Source organism: Onychostruthus taczanowskii, unplaced genomic scaffold (genome assembly GCF_017590055.1).
Source record: "Onychostruthus taczanowskii isolate IOZ18803 unplaced genomic scaffold, ASM1759005v1 scaffold48, whole genome shotgun sequence".
In the NCBI taxonomy this organism is placed as follows: domain Eukaryota; kingdom Metazoa; phylum Chordata; class Aves; order Passeriformes; family Passeridae; genus Onychostruthus; species Onychostruthus taczanowskii.
In genome coordinates, this window is record NW_024502347.1 from 2,409,568 (window position 1) to 2,422,990 (window position 13,423).

General features: G+C 43.6%; 1 protein-coding gene across 1 annotated transcript; it reads right to left on the bottom strand.

The window, feature by feature from the left end:
• Positions 1–4,498: 4,498 nt before the first annotated feature.
• MTRES1 (mitochondrial transcription rescue factor 1) lies at positions 4,499–7,277 on the bottom strand. The gene is made up of 3 exons (XM_041414930.1): positions 6,845–7,277; positions 5,952–6,024; positions 4,499–4,949 (listed from the first exon to the last, which is right to left on the bottom strand). Exons 1-3 carry the CDS (start codon positions 7,267–7,269, stop codon positions 4,773–4,775), a joined length of 675 nt encoding a protein of 224 aa, XP_041270864.1. The 5' UTR covers positions 7,270–7,277; the 3' UTR covers positions 4,499–4,772.
• Positions 7,278–13,423: the final 6,146 nt, after the last annotated feature.

Below are 13,423 nucleotides of genomic sequence, written 5' to 3' on the forward strand. Positions count from 1 at the left end.
CCCCTTTGGTTAGCTCATATGGCGGTGTGTTAGCGAGTTCTGCAAATGTTTCCTGTGGGAAGAAAATCCCAAGGTAACTGTCAGCTGTGGGAATGAGTCACTTGATAGTATTGCATCCTACATTTGAAATCTGACCCCTTGTATAAAACCAGGAGTTTGGTATTATGTCATGTAATGTTGTCCTTTGTCTCTTGCTCCCTATCTCTCCTTGTTCCAAGAGTTCAAACAAAGAGGGCCTCCCTCCCTGTAGTGCTTGTCTGTATGCAGAAGCACTGGAAAACAATGAATTTTAGCTTCAGTAGTGCTCAGATGTGCGTGGCTCACATGCATCCCTTTGCATTCCTTTCCCTTCCATGCCAAGCACTGTATTTTGGTAGGTGCTGAAGGCAGACTGTCCTGTCCTGACATGCCATTACAGGAAAATAGCAACCAACCCCAAGAAACAAAACAACATAAAAACCAAACCAACCCAACCAACCAACAAAACCCCAAACCCAACTCCCTGTCAGAAACACTTGGGTGCTCTTCTGTTCTAAGAAAAAAAGATTTGCTTATTATGTGGCCAGAGGGGTCGGGGAATACACGCTGCCTGTCAGTGTGTAGGCAGCAGAACTCAGAACCTCTTCAGGAGTGCCAGTATATGCCTGCTTTAGTTGACCAGGCTCTCTTCTGCCAGACCCAAGTCCAACTCCTGTGGGAGCAATTCCTCACTATTCCTTCACAGGGCTCTCTGTCCCACGCCCTGCTCCATAATGCAGGCTGGCCCACGTGCAGCAGATTCTGCAGCTGTGTAGCACTGCTCCTGCAGCAGGTGAGGCACACAAAGCTTCCAGGTAATGCTGCAGGCTGTGCCAGGGTCAGTGGGCTCCTCCACCCACAGTCTGACAGTGCCTGCCTCGTATGGGACCAGGCAAAGTCATTGGATCAGATCATTGGTCTGTGCAGGGGCATGTAGGCTGCACATTCCAGGTCCATGCCTTGACATCCAACATGAAGGTGGGTTTGCCTGTGATTAATGCAGAGGTAGCTTGGACAGCACAGTCATCTGGGCAGCCTCCTGTGAACTTGTCAGTCGCTTCTCAAGCTGTCCAAGCCTCCCCTTTCCACCTCTCAGCAATATCTTCATTAAGAAACCTTTCATATAGTTCCTCCATCACACAGAGCGGTTGGTCCCCAGATCAGTTTCTGTGTGCTTTACATGCCCCAGCAAAAAGTCCAGCAAGAACTGTGGAAATGACATGCCTGTTCATACACCTCCCAGAACACATTCTGACCCTTCTTTGGGTCACAGTTTTAGCTCACATGATATTTAAAGGCTGTAGAAACAAGTGCAGCCTGCTTGGCAGTGTCTGACTCCAATAAAAAGGTCTGATCAATAGAGAAGCTTATCCAGGACAGATCAATGTAGCCAAGCAGAACAGCTACTCACCTTCCTGCTGTCATAGTTTTCCTCTGAGATCACCCTGCCTTGTGACTGAAGCTTTCTATTTTGAAGCACATGGGTACAGTTCCCTCTCCAACCATTTCAATCCTGAAACCACAGAGGGCTGTCTCATGCATCACAGGACTCCTTAGGAAGTCTGCCTTTCTTTTCCTTAGCTCATACCACTGGTGGATTAACATTTAAAACTTATGAAAGCCTGTTTCTACCTTCTGCTGTCAGTGAGGGCTCGGTTTTGGTGGCAGTCATAGAATCACGGAATGATTTGAGGTGGACGGGACCTCTGAAAATCATCTAGTTCCAACTCCCTGCCATGGGCAGGGACACCTTCCACCAGGCCAGGTTGCTAAAAACCCCATCCAACCTGGCCTTGAAAACTTTCATGGATGGGGGATAACTGGATAACTTGTTTCAATGTCTCACCACCTTCAACATTAAAAAAAAAAAAATTCCCTATATCCAATGTAAATCTATCCTCTTTCAGTTTAAAACCAGTGCCCCTTGTCCTGTCACTACAGGCTCTAGTGAAAAATCTGTCATCATTAGGAACAGGCTAGGTCCTGATTGCTTGTGCTCTTGTCTACTTTCATTTCCAAAAGGCTTTTCCAGAAGTCAGAAATGTAACTTTCTGGCATAATACTGGATTTATATTCTGTTCAATTCAAATTACCTTGCTATGTGCTCTTTGTTATGTTAATGGCTCTCAGGGATGCAACTTCCCTGCTCATCTTGGATGCCAGGAAGGTGTTGACTTTTTGTTGTCTGTTTGTTTCTGTTTTTATCCTGCACAGAAGAGACTCTTTCAGAAAGTTAATTTCTTCACATCCATACCTTAGCTATTCCCAAGCCCCAGAGCATTCCTGGCATTTTTTGAGTGGGGTCTTCCTCTGGTCCTGCATGCTCTGGTGTAAGCTACTACTGCTGGAGGTGACAGGCAGTGTGTACATGCTGGCAAGCATTTGACAGGTTGCTGACCAGCAGCTGGAGCTCACTGACATATTACAACACACCTCTCTACTTGTTTCTCTCACACCCCTGGAGATTATGGCAGCCACTTAGAATAGCAAGAATAAGTGGAACTGGGGAACAGAGGATGCATCTCATTTATTTCCATTGCAGTTGGTGCAAGTTCCAACAGAGTGGTAACAGCAATGCCCACCATGAAAGTACAGCCCGCTCTCTTCCTCTGGGTGCTCTGCAGAGTCCCTTCACTTCTGCAGAGTAAGGATCACCAAAGTCCCCTAGGAAAGCTTTCCAGGATCATGTCCTCTTAAGAACAAATTTTTTTAAAGGTCACTATGCCTATAAATCAATAGCTAGACATGTATCTGCATCTTTAAACATCTACACAATCAGGGAAAAAAACCCAAACAAACAAACCAAGCAAAACAAAATGAAAAACCAAAACCCAGCCAAACTAAAAACAAAACAGAAAGCAAACAAAAAAACCCCAAACAAACAAACAAAAACAAAAGCAAAACCAAAACCAACAAAACCAAACCAAAACAGCACAGATTTTAGCTATGCCTGAAGAAAGCAAGAAATTATTTTAAATCCTTCACTCAGCAGCTATCACTTTGAGGCTATGGAGAGGGACACCCTGCTTAAACTCAGCTATTGAGTAGCTGTTGCCATGAAAGAAAAAGTGTCCTGGAATATGCTCCTGCTGCCTCTTCAGGGCTATCTTTGTCCTTCTGGGCTCTCCAGACTAGGCTGGGAGCAGACAGTACTGGATGAACAGTTACCTGCTCCTAGTGGCCAGCTTTCCTGCAGACACACACCTGTGTGTAGCTGTCTAAACACACATAAACAATAAAAAATCTGCATACTTCACAGTTCATCCAACAGGTTATGTTGGAGGAAGCACATGTTTAATGTCACCAGGGCAAGTGGTTGTTCCTGAGATGCCTGTCCTAAGTAACAGTATTTTCCTGAACTAACACAGACGTGAGCTTCTCTCCCCAGTATGGTCTGACCCTTACGCAGCTCCTTACAATGTCTAAGTATTAAATATCCACCTAAATGCCACAATGAAATTGATACATGACAATCTGAGATTTCATCTTCCTCTGCATGGTTAGTTAAACAGTAAAAATCAGCAGTACTTCACAGAGCTCCTCACTGATCTGTGTCCTCCATGAGAGCAGAGTATCTATCACTGCCATGGTTTACTCATAACTTCCTGACACACCTGCTGAGAAGACTGGCCTGGCTGAACAGAGAGCTTTGGCTGGAACTCAGTAAAGAAAAAGGGGAGTTTATGACCTCTGGAAGGAGCAGTAGGCAACTCAGGAGCCCAACAGGGATGTTCTGAGGTTATGCAGGGAGAAGAGTGGAAGAAACTGGAACTTAATCTGGCTACTGCCATAAAATACATTTTTAAATGTTTCTATAAATACATTACCAATAAAAGGCTGGCTAAGAAGAATCTGCATCATTTATTGGATGGGTGTGGGGGGAAATGTACTGACCAAGAAGGTTGAGGTATTTAATGGCTTCTTTGCTTCACTCTCTGACAGTAACAACAGTTGTTCTGGAGGCACTCAGACCCCTGAGCTGGACAAGAGGAAGAAGAACGTAGCCCCCATAATCCAAGGGGAAATGGTTAGTCACTGCTGTACCATTTAGACACAAGTCTATGGTGCTGAATGGCATCCACGCAACTGTACTCAGGGAGCTGGTGGAAGAGCTCACGGAGCCACCTTCTATCATTTACCCACAGTCCTGCCTCGCCACGGAGGCTCCAGGTCACTGGAGGTCAGCCAGTGTGATGCCCTTTTACAAGAAGGGCTGGAAGGAGGGTCTGGGAAACTACAGGAATATGCCACTGCAATCAGTATCCTGCTGTATTCTTGGTATAGCAGCAGCATATGTAAGCATGGAGTTGGTACTGTTAACCTTTAATTAAGATTAAATAATGAAAAAGGAACTTTACATAATTGAGGGCTTTCGCCCTGTTTCATGAATACGGAAATAAAACAAAGAAAGCCATTTTGCTTGATGTGATGTCAGCTTTAATGTAACCTTTCTGATTAACAAAATTAGACAGCAATTAAATAGTGATCAAATCAGTCTTTATTGATTCATTATTTATAAGAAACCTCCTGGACATGTAAGTGTTGGATCTTTTAACTTACAGTACCACAAGACAAAGCTAACAGCAAAAAGTGACAGGCTTATTGCATGATTATTGATGTACGCAGCAGAGCAAGATAACATTCTGACACAAGCCCTTAAAAAAGGGTACTGTAATTTTGTTCAACCAAAATTCATATTTAACAAAAAATATGTTTTTCTGCAAAAATCTTACGCTGCCACATGCAACCCCTTGTTACTTCAGTACATCCTGTTTGGGCACTTTTAAGTTTTTCCAACGCCTCAAAATAACTTTGTATTTTTCACTTTCAGTTTTATCAGATAATTTTTTTAAGACTACCCGCATAACTACAGCAGTTCCTGTTTCTTTATCTTCACCTATTATGAGATCCAGTGTGTCACCAAGTTTCACCTGGAAACAAAAAGAGAAGATGAGTGATTATAAACATTCCCTGGGGGAAACAAATCCCTGCCATCTTCCTTTCTTTCCACTTAATATTCTTATCTCACAGGAGAGGAGGAAGGCAGCCAATACCAGGCCTATTATAGATCCTCCAGTGATGAACTTCTAGGAAAGCTGTGGCAATACGCAATTACATGTCTCATGACCTTCCCTGCCAAAAGCTTCACGCTCCGTGTTATACAACCAACACCTAACTCTGTGAAAAAGGTTTCATGTGTGTCTTTTCTTCCTGTCAACACAGACACAAAACAGCAAAGTGCGAAGTTCTTCCTCCTGCCTTTAAAACAGTTTAAAGTGTTTCAAAGAACAGAGTGCTCAGAAACTGCTTGTGCTCCTCTCAAAGGTCACAGAAGCAGTACACCTCTCATAAACCAGCCTTAACTCTATGGGATCAGGAATCAAATCTTCTCATCACATTGCCCTTTGATGACAGTAGCCAGCACCGAGGATCACCTCACATAAAGAAAGGGTTGGTAGAAGGACATGTCTCGTGACCCTTCTGGCTCTCTCCTAACTGTGGTCCTGGGTGCTCTATTACAGGTGCAACAACCTTCCCTCAGCCACCCCAGCTTCAATCCCTTTCTATCACCAAACTTCCTCTTTTTCTTTAATCATGTGCCTGCTCCACCAATATCTCAGATTCAATCATTCCTACTCCATCAACCTTGCACAGTGATATCATCACTTCCTTCAGCAACTTAAAATGTTCCGTCCTTGCTGCCTTCTCCTGACTTTCAGACTTAGATTTGATTGTCCAACCACACAAGTTTCCTGTCTGCCTTAGGGAATAAAGTTTTACCCAGAGAACCATGGTCACACCATCCCCCCCAGGTGGAAGTAATGTTAGCAATGCTGTGCATTCATCTTTGCAGAGTGATCTAGAGGGAAAAGACCATGCCTTAGCTATTTTCTTGTACTATATTAAAAAAAAACAAATTAAAAAAGTCTTACAGTTCTACTTTTCTTCCATAGTTTTTCTCCATTCAGCCTGAGTTCATTATTGTAGAATGCATCTTCTACTTTACTGAAGAAAAACAAGGTTTTATTGCAGTTACAGTGTGCAGCAAACCAAATGCAATTGTTTCTTTGCAGAAACACAACACCACCATTCATGGGCAAGGCACATTTCTACACCTCTAATTTGTGTGTAAAGGACACCTTCACTTAAGGTCAGGACAGACTTGAACTGGAAGTAACGAAAAGGGCTTTCACAGATATTAAATGAAATAATAACATATAGTTGCTCTGTGCCAGAAAAGCTGTTTCTCGAGATCTGGCTCCTGAATATCCAATAAATATCCCCTTTCCTGCACCAGCCAGTTTAATAATTTGTTAGTGATCAAGTTATACTAATATTCTGTTCCAACAACATAGTGACATCAGACTTCTGCAGGTTGCATTAGATCAAACACTGATATATTTATACACTGCACATTTACCTGGTGGACCTGTGAAGCTTATACTTACCAGCCCCTGTTTCTCCATTCATTAAATAGTGCATTATTTTACTCCCTCAGTCTCAAATTAGACCTTTTCATATTACACAGTACAGTATTTTGCATTTCCTTAATTTTAAATAAATATGAAGTGATACAAAATGCCTCCTCAGCAATCTCAGAAATACTGCAGACAGTGAAAAGCAAAATCAGGCTGTTTCAAGGGGGGTAGGGTGAAATAAACAGGAACATTCATACATTCAAAACATAGATTTAGAGAGTCAAAAAAGCTACAGCAAAAAAAAACCCCACAAATACGGAGTTGTTCTAACAATAAAAACTTATCAAAAGTCAAATTTTAGATGCATGACATCTTGCTCAGTAGCAAGCTGTTTCTTGTGTACTTACTTTCTTGCCATGTCTAGACCAGCTTTCAAGATCACATCATATCGAAGAGACTGCACTACTTTTTCAAGATCCTTGTAATCTTTTACTACATTGGGGTCATTTTCAAATTCATCTTCCAAATTACTTTCATCTTCATCCTCTTCTTCCTCCTCTTCTTGTACACTTTGTCTGCTCCGTTTAGAGCTTTTGCTGCTTTTGTTCCGCAGAGAAATTACTGAGACATACTCTGGAGAGAGTCTTAGTGCACTGAGTCTGACTGGGGAAAAACTGAAACATCTCCTGTAGTTTACTGTGCTTGCTTGACAGCTACAGAATAAGCTTCTCCTCCAAGTGGGATACAGTTTATTTGAGGGAAGTTTCTCCCACAGTCCGAACCAGACATTTAGTTTTCTGAAAGTGCTGATGGGGAGTCTGAAGCCAGTCATAGCATAACCTAAAATAAACCAAACATTCATATGTAAAAATGAGCAACTGCTTTGACGGATTGGAATGGATTGGAAGGATTTGGCGTAACAGTTCCTACAAAAAGATGGGTATCCAGTTCCCCATACAGTGATGCATCACCTGAAAGCACAAGGCTTTAGGTGGCTTTATGATCCGACTTTCTCATACACTGGCCAACACGACAAAGAGCTAAGACACCAGATGAGAAACAAATGCAGAAAAGCCCAGCTGAATACTCCTTTTATAATTCCTTTTCTGGGATCAGCATTAACTGTGCAAACACATTTGTGGCACTTTCCTCCCTACATCCGAAATACAATTCACAAAATACACAGAAACGCTGCTATCTGTGTCATAAAAAAGCACAGGGAGATCTCTATTTAACATGAGTCATTGTCAATACAAGCAAGTTGCTGAACACTGCAAGCAAGCAAATCCGGAGAAGCCGAAAGCTGCTTAACCTCCGTTTCTGCTTGGACCACAACACTCCCGCGTGGCAAAACTCTGCACAGCGTCCCCCCCTGTTTCTCCAGATGGGAACTGGCGCCGTGCTAGTGCTCGGCAGAAACAGCAGGGCTCTGTACCGCAGCAGGAGTGACACCAGGAGTGACACCAGGAGTGACACCGGCAACAGCAGGCTCACATGAAAGCTCCGCGGTGCTGCTGCTCCTCTCTCTAACCTGGGACAAGTAGGTGGAAACACCCCCAAAACACTCCAGATGTATTTCAACGCTCCCAGAAACTGATTTACAGCCCCTAGTAGCTGGGCGCTGCGCTGGCTTTTACCGTGATCTTATATCCAGGGAAACACGTGCTTCCTTACCAGATTATTCTGGTTTCCCCGCACCCAAGTGACCCCTGCCGAAATATTAAATGAGGCGGTATTTGTGGCTGAGAAAAAAAACCCTGATCAGTGAGAGCAATTACTGGCCAAATAAAAATAACCACACCTCCCCCGGCTTTTTTCTTGTATCTAAATATGTGAACATAAAATATATGTCAAATAGTTTTAATTGTAGGACGGTACAGCGATTGCAGAAGACACAGGCCTCTCCTCACTTCGGGGGCAAATTTCAACAGTTATTTGAACGTGCAAACATATATTATTGCTTCTTCTCAGCGCTCGACCTTCGTTTGTTCGGCGCAGGCCAGCGGCCGCAAGCAGGCCAGCAGGGCCGTGAGCCGGCCCGCCGCAGCAGCCGCGCCCTCTCCGCCGCGCTGGAACCCTCGGGCGGCCACAGCCTCGCCCGGCACCCCCTGACCCGCCGGCGGGCGCTCGGTGGCGGCGGGACCGAGCGGCCCCGCCTTCCCTGGCGGCTGCCCCGGGAGGCCGCAGGGGCTCTGCCGGGGCCGGGGCTCGGCGGACCCGCTCCGCGCCCCGGGGCCGCTCCTTCTCCGCCCCGTGCCCGCCGCTCTGCGAGCCGAGGCGCCTCATGGAATCACGGAATGAGCAAGGCTGGAAGAGCCGCAGTGGTCATGTGGCCCAACCACCCTGCTCAAGCAGGGTCACCCCGGAGCACGGGGCACAGGATTGTGTCCAGGCAGTTGCTCCAGTGAGGCAGACTCCACGAGTTCTCTGGGCAGCCTGTTCCAGTGCTCGGTTATCCAAGCAGTTCTTCCTCATGTGCCTCATGGTGAAACTTCCTGTGCATCATTTTCTGCCTGGTGCCTCGTGTCCTAACAGTTGGCACCACCGAGAAAAACCTGGCTCCATCCTCTTGGCATCCTCCCTCTGGATATTTGGGGCTGTCTCTCCCCTTCTGCGCGCTGTGCCCGCTGGCTGGGAGCTGAGGCTGGAGGGAGCTGGGAGAGAGGCAGGAGGGCAGCAGCTGGAGCGGGTATCCTGCCGGTCCCTCCTCAGCAAGCCGGGGAGTTCCACGGGAGGAGCCCTCTCTGCTTGGGCCACCTCTGCCCTGTCCTCTGCTGGTCCAGCCACTGATGGTCACCTGCTCCACTGAGATGTGCTGGAGCTGTTTCCCATTATAATTTTCCCAGCTTTCTAGGGCAGTTTTTTTTTTCTTTGTTTTCAGCCCCTCATGCTCTGACCAAACCAGAAAAACATGAAAATCTCTCACCGGGGAAATCACTCCAGCAGAAGCGCAAGTTTTCCAACCACAGATTGATTTGAAGGGCTTGGCCACCATGACAATTTAATCCAAACCCCTCTGTGGCTTATGTTTTCCCTTATCTTTCTTACTTTCCTTCACATAACATCTCCATTACTGGAGGTAATCCATAATTCCTTCTGTGGAGCTCAGAAACTAGGAGAGATCCCTCCCTCTTCTGTCTTCTCCCAGATTTCTCTACGCTGTGCGGCAGTCTCTTGGTGCTTCTGAACGCTCCGATTTCTCAGCATTTGGGGAATTCTCTGTATCCATACAGGCACAGAATTGGTAGCATTTTGCCCTCATGTAAGTGGCTGCACAAGGTTAAGGGTAATTTTGGCAGATAGAAAAGCGCCTCAATTTTACAGCTTTGCTTTAAAATGCTGGCCACCTCATCTGACAGACCAGTCATCCCTTGGAAATATACTGGCAAATCTGAAAAGTGATACAGCTGCAGAACTACTGCAGAACAGCAGCTGTGCAATTAGCACGGGCATTATAAGTGTTTGCTTAATTTTACACCTGTGTAAACTTTGTCATAAAATGTTTGAATGGGAGGTTTTTATATCAGGGATATTTGGTAATGGAGCAATTAACGGGCAAAGCTGTTTCCCCTCCTTAGAAACTTCACTGGGAAGAAATCTCTGAACACCTTTGTGTCTTTATGCCTTTTGAATGTAACAGTATTAAGTCCTGTGAAATTCTGACCAATTTCAGTTGAGAATATAGCCTCTAACTTTTTTAGCACCTTCCCCCCATATATCATAAAATATACATACATACTTACTGAAGGGGGGAAAAAAAGAATGGTAAGAGTAACTTTCTTGCATTCATAGTGGAACATAGTGATTCAAAACAGAAAAAAATATCAAGAGCAGCATGGATTCCCTTAGCAGAAATGCTACCTTCTCCAAGGAGGAAAATCCCCTCAGCCAAAACCCAACAAAAACCACCCCAAGCCATCCTTATTACACCTTCATATTGAACAGCAAGGTAAAGAGAGTGTCTGAAGTTATCCCATCTTTTATATTTTAAAATATGATGATACAGTTGCATCTCACAGAAGCAGAAATTAATCAGATGCAGAGGAAATGCAACTTGGTTGTCATGAACAGGCATCACGAATCTGATTTATCTCATCATTTCGCAACCCCAAACAGAGACATCACCTCTGTCACACTTGCTTAATTTCCTAGTCCAGCTAAGAGGGCAACTGTTCCAGTTGTACTAGTTGGAAAGTACATCATGTTATTATTACATCTCAGTCATGAAAGCAGATGCTTACCAAAGTTTTTTGGGATTTCCCCCCTCCACCCTCCCAGGATTCATTCAGCCCTGGACTGTAGAGGAACTTCAATGTCTCTCAGGTCTTCTTGTCAGACTCCAGCCATGCCACAGAGTTGAAGGGTCATGAAAGAGAACTCCCAGCCTGGGTCAGTATGCGCCTTTTTTAATAAAAAACAATGCAAAAATTAAGTTAAGAATGATTAATCCTGCATTATATATATGGAACTGTAATTACAACCAGAATGTTCCGAGGGGGTAAAGACCTCAGTGTAATTGTTCTCAGTCTACCATTAGATGGCGGTGAAAAGCTCCTCTCAAAGCTGTCACGGGCTCAGGCTTCCCGCACAAGAGGCTTTGCTCAAGCACTCATCAGTCTTAACTATCTCTGGGCAGGATGTTCTTTAAGCTGCTTTCAGATGACTTTTTTTTTTTTTTTTTTTTTTTTTTTAATAATAAAACCTCAGCAACATACAGTCAAAAGTTTCAGTTTCGGTAAGAAACAGTAATCATTCACCTCTGACAGATTCATGGTGGTAGATTTTTTTCTTATTAGTCTGTCCAAGATGTGTTCTTGCCATGGCTATTCTCATAGAATTAATAATTTTTTTTTTTTTTCCAATGGAGTCATCTCCTCTCTGGGAAGAGTAATTCCTCTCTTGTTTGATTTTCATTTTGTGTATTACACTATACTCCCTATGCCATTCACTCACAAGGAGATCAGTCTTTTAGGTTTGATAGCTCAGAGAGGAAAATGCTCAGTAACTTTTGACCTGTATGTTTGAATCTGTAACTGGGAATTCCCTCCCCACAGCCTAGGGTTTTTTGTTACCTTTGTTTTCCTGCAAGGTCAGTCAAGTGACAGCGCTGGATCTGCTGACACTCATTGCATCTCAAAATAAAGAGCCCCATGCTGCCATTTGAGTGCTGTGAGTAGCTCTGACTGACATTCTGCAGTGCACATCTCACCAGGTTACTTGTCTCTGCAGATTTAGCTCCAGCATTGCGTTGTTGAGACCACACACTTTTTAAGTTACAGTGCTTATTTCAAGGTGAGAAGGTGACTGGACAGTGTTCTATGCATATTTATGCTGCCTGGCCAAACAAAGTGTTCCCATACGAGCATCACCTTTAAGTTTGTCCATATTCATTTGAATAATGAGCTTCCTGACTGCTAATTCACCTCTTCCAATGTCACACCTATTGTAACTGCTTAGCTGTTCTTTTTTCTTAGTCCATAGCCTACAGACAATTCCTCTAGTTTGTTACTTGCATTCAATCTGTTACCAAATAATCTTATTATCTCTTTCTCTAAAGCTCCTCTCTGAAAAATAACCTTTCATGTAGCAGAATCTCCCTTTCCAGCTCTTCCAGTGCTGCCTTTTCAGCTGACACGCTTCTCTAAACTTCCCTTTCTCACACAGTTGCCCATATAATCTACTGTGCTATCTTTTACCATGAAACATTTTGTTTATTCTCTTTAGGATACCTTTAATGTATTCAGCTCCTATCCCAGTATACTGAAACACCTGTTTCTCTCTACTTACCAACTCTTTGTGTTGTCATTTCATCTCTTGTGGTAACAGCTGCATTATGAAATTCTGCCCATTTTTTCCTGCAGCCACATTGGCATCCTGCACAGAGAATCCCTTTCCAGAAGTGAGGAAGGTTTCACAAAGCACCTTTACTTGCAGTTTACTCATTCCTTGAAAACCCATCTTAGACATTAAAGATGAGTAATTAGGGGAGTAGGGGAAAGGGGATGACTCTCAGGTATTGTTTTGTCTTTCTTTAAGTGATGGAGATGCAACCACTTGTTAATGTAGCATTTCTCTTTTTCCCCCCATCCTTTTCACTACCTGACTAATTTGGCTTTTGTATTCTTATTATCTTTTAAAGTAGGAGGCCACATTGAGCCATAATAAGAAGGAAGATGGAGGTGGATAGTGCAGATTGCTCTGACCTGCACTGAAGAAGTGCTGTGAGGCCACTCCATCAGTCAGAGCATGGTGAACCACCTCAACCAGAAACACATCTCTGCCTTGCCAGTGAAAACTGGTGTTACATCAGTGGTTAAGCAAGTGGGAGGAAAACAGTGAGTAACTTCCTTCAGCCAGTCTGGTATCAAGTCCAGCTACACCAAGATTAAAACTCTGCAGTTTCACTGCTAATTCTTTAATTTCCCAGTTTGGTGAGAGCTTTGCAATGAGATTTGTTTTGTTGTTTCACCCTCACTTTCTTGTTTGCTAATTGTCTAAAACACAGTAATTTTTTTTGGTAGGAAAAGTTATTGTGCTGTTTCCCAAGACAGGGTTTGAGACTTTCATTCATTCTGTAGTGAACATGTTCAGGTCCTGCTGGTGTTGGTTGCTGCTCTAGGATTTATCTAGCTACACTAACAGTGGGTGGCAAATGCAATAAAAACCAAAACAAATCAATTAAGCATTCATTATTTGAACCTTATTTGTTAGCCATAAAACAACATAGTCCGTGAGAAATGTTAAATAGTTTGAATTATTTGTTTACTTCGTGTTTCCTCTGTATTCTCCTCAGATTAATGTCTTTAGTTACCAGAAATTAATGTTCTCTTTTCTAATTGGTAGCAACAAATTCAAGATATACACATGCAAGTTTAGCACTATTAATTTCCAGTGGGGAAATTTCAATTGTCCCTCCATCTGTGTATAATTAATGTTTCCTTAAAACAAGCAAACTAAAAGCCCCAAACAAAACCAAACCAACAATA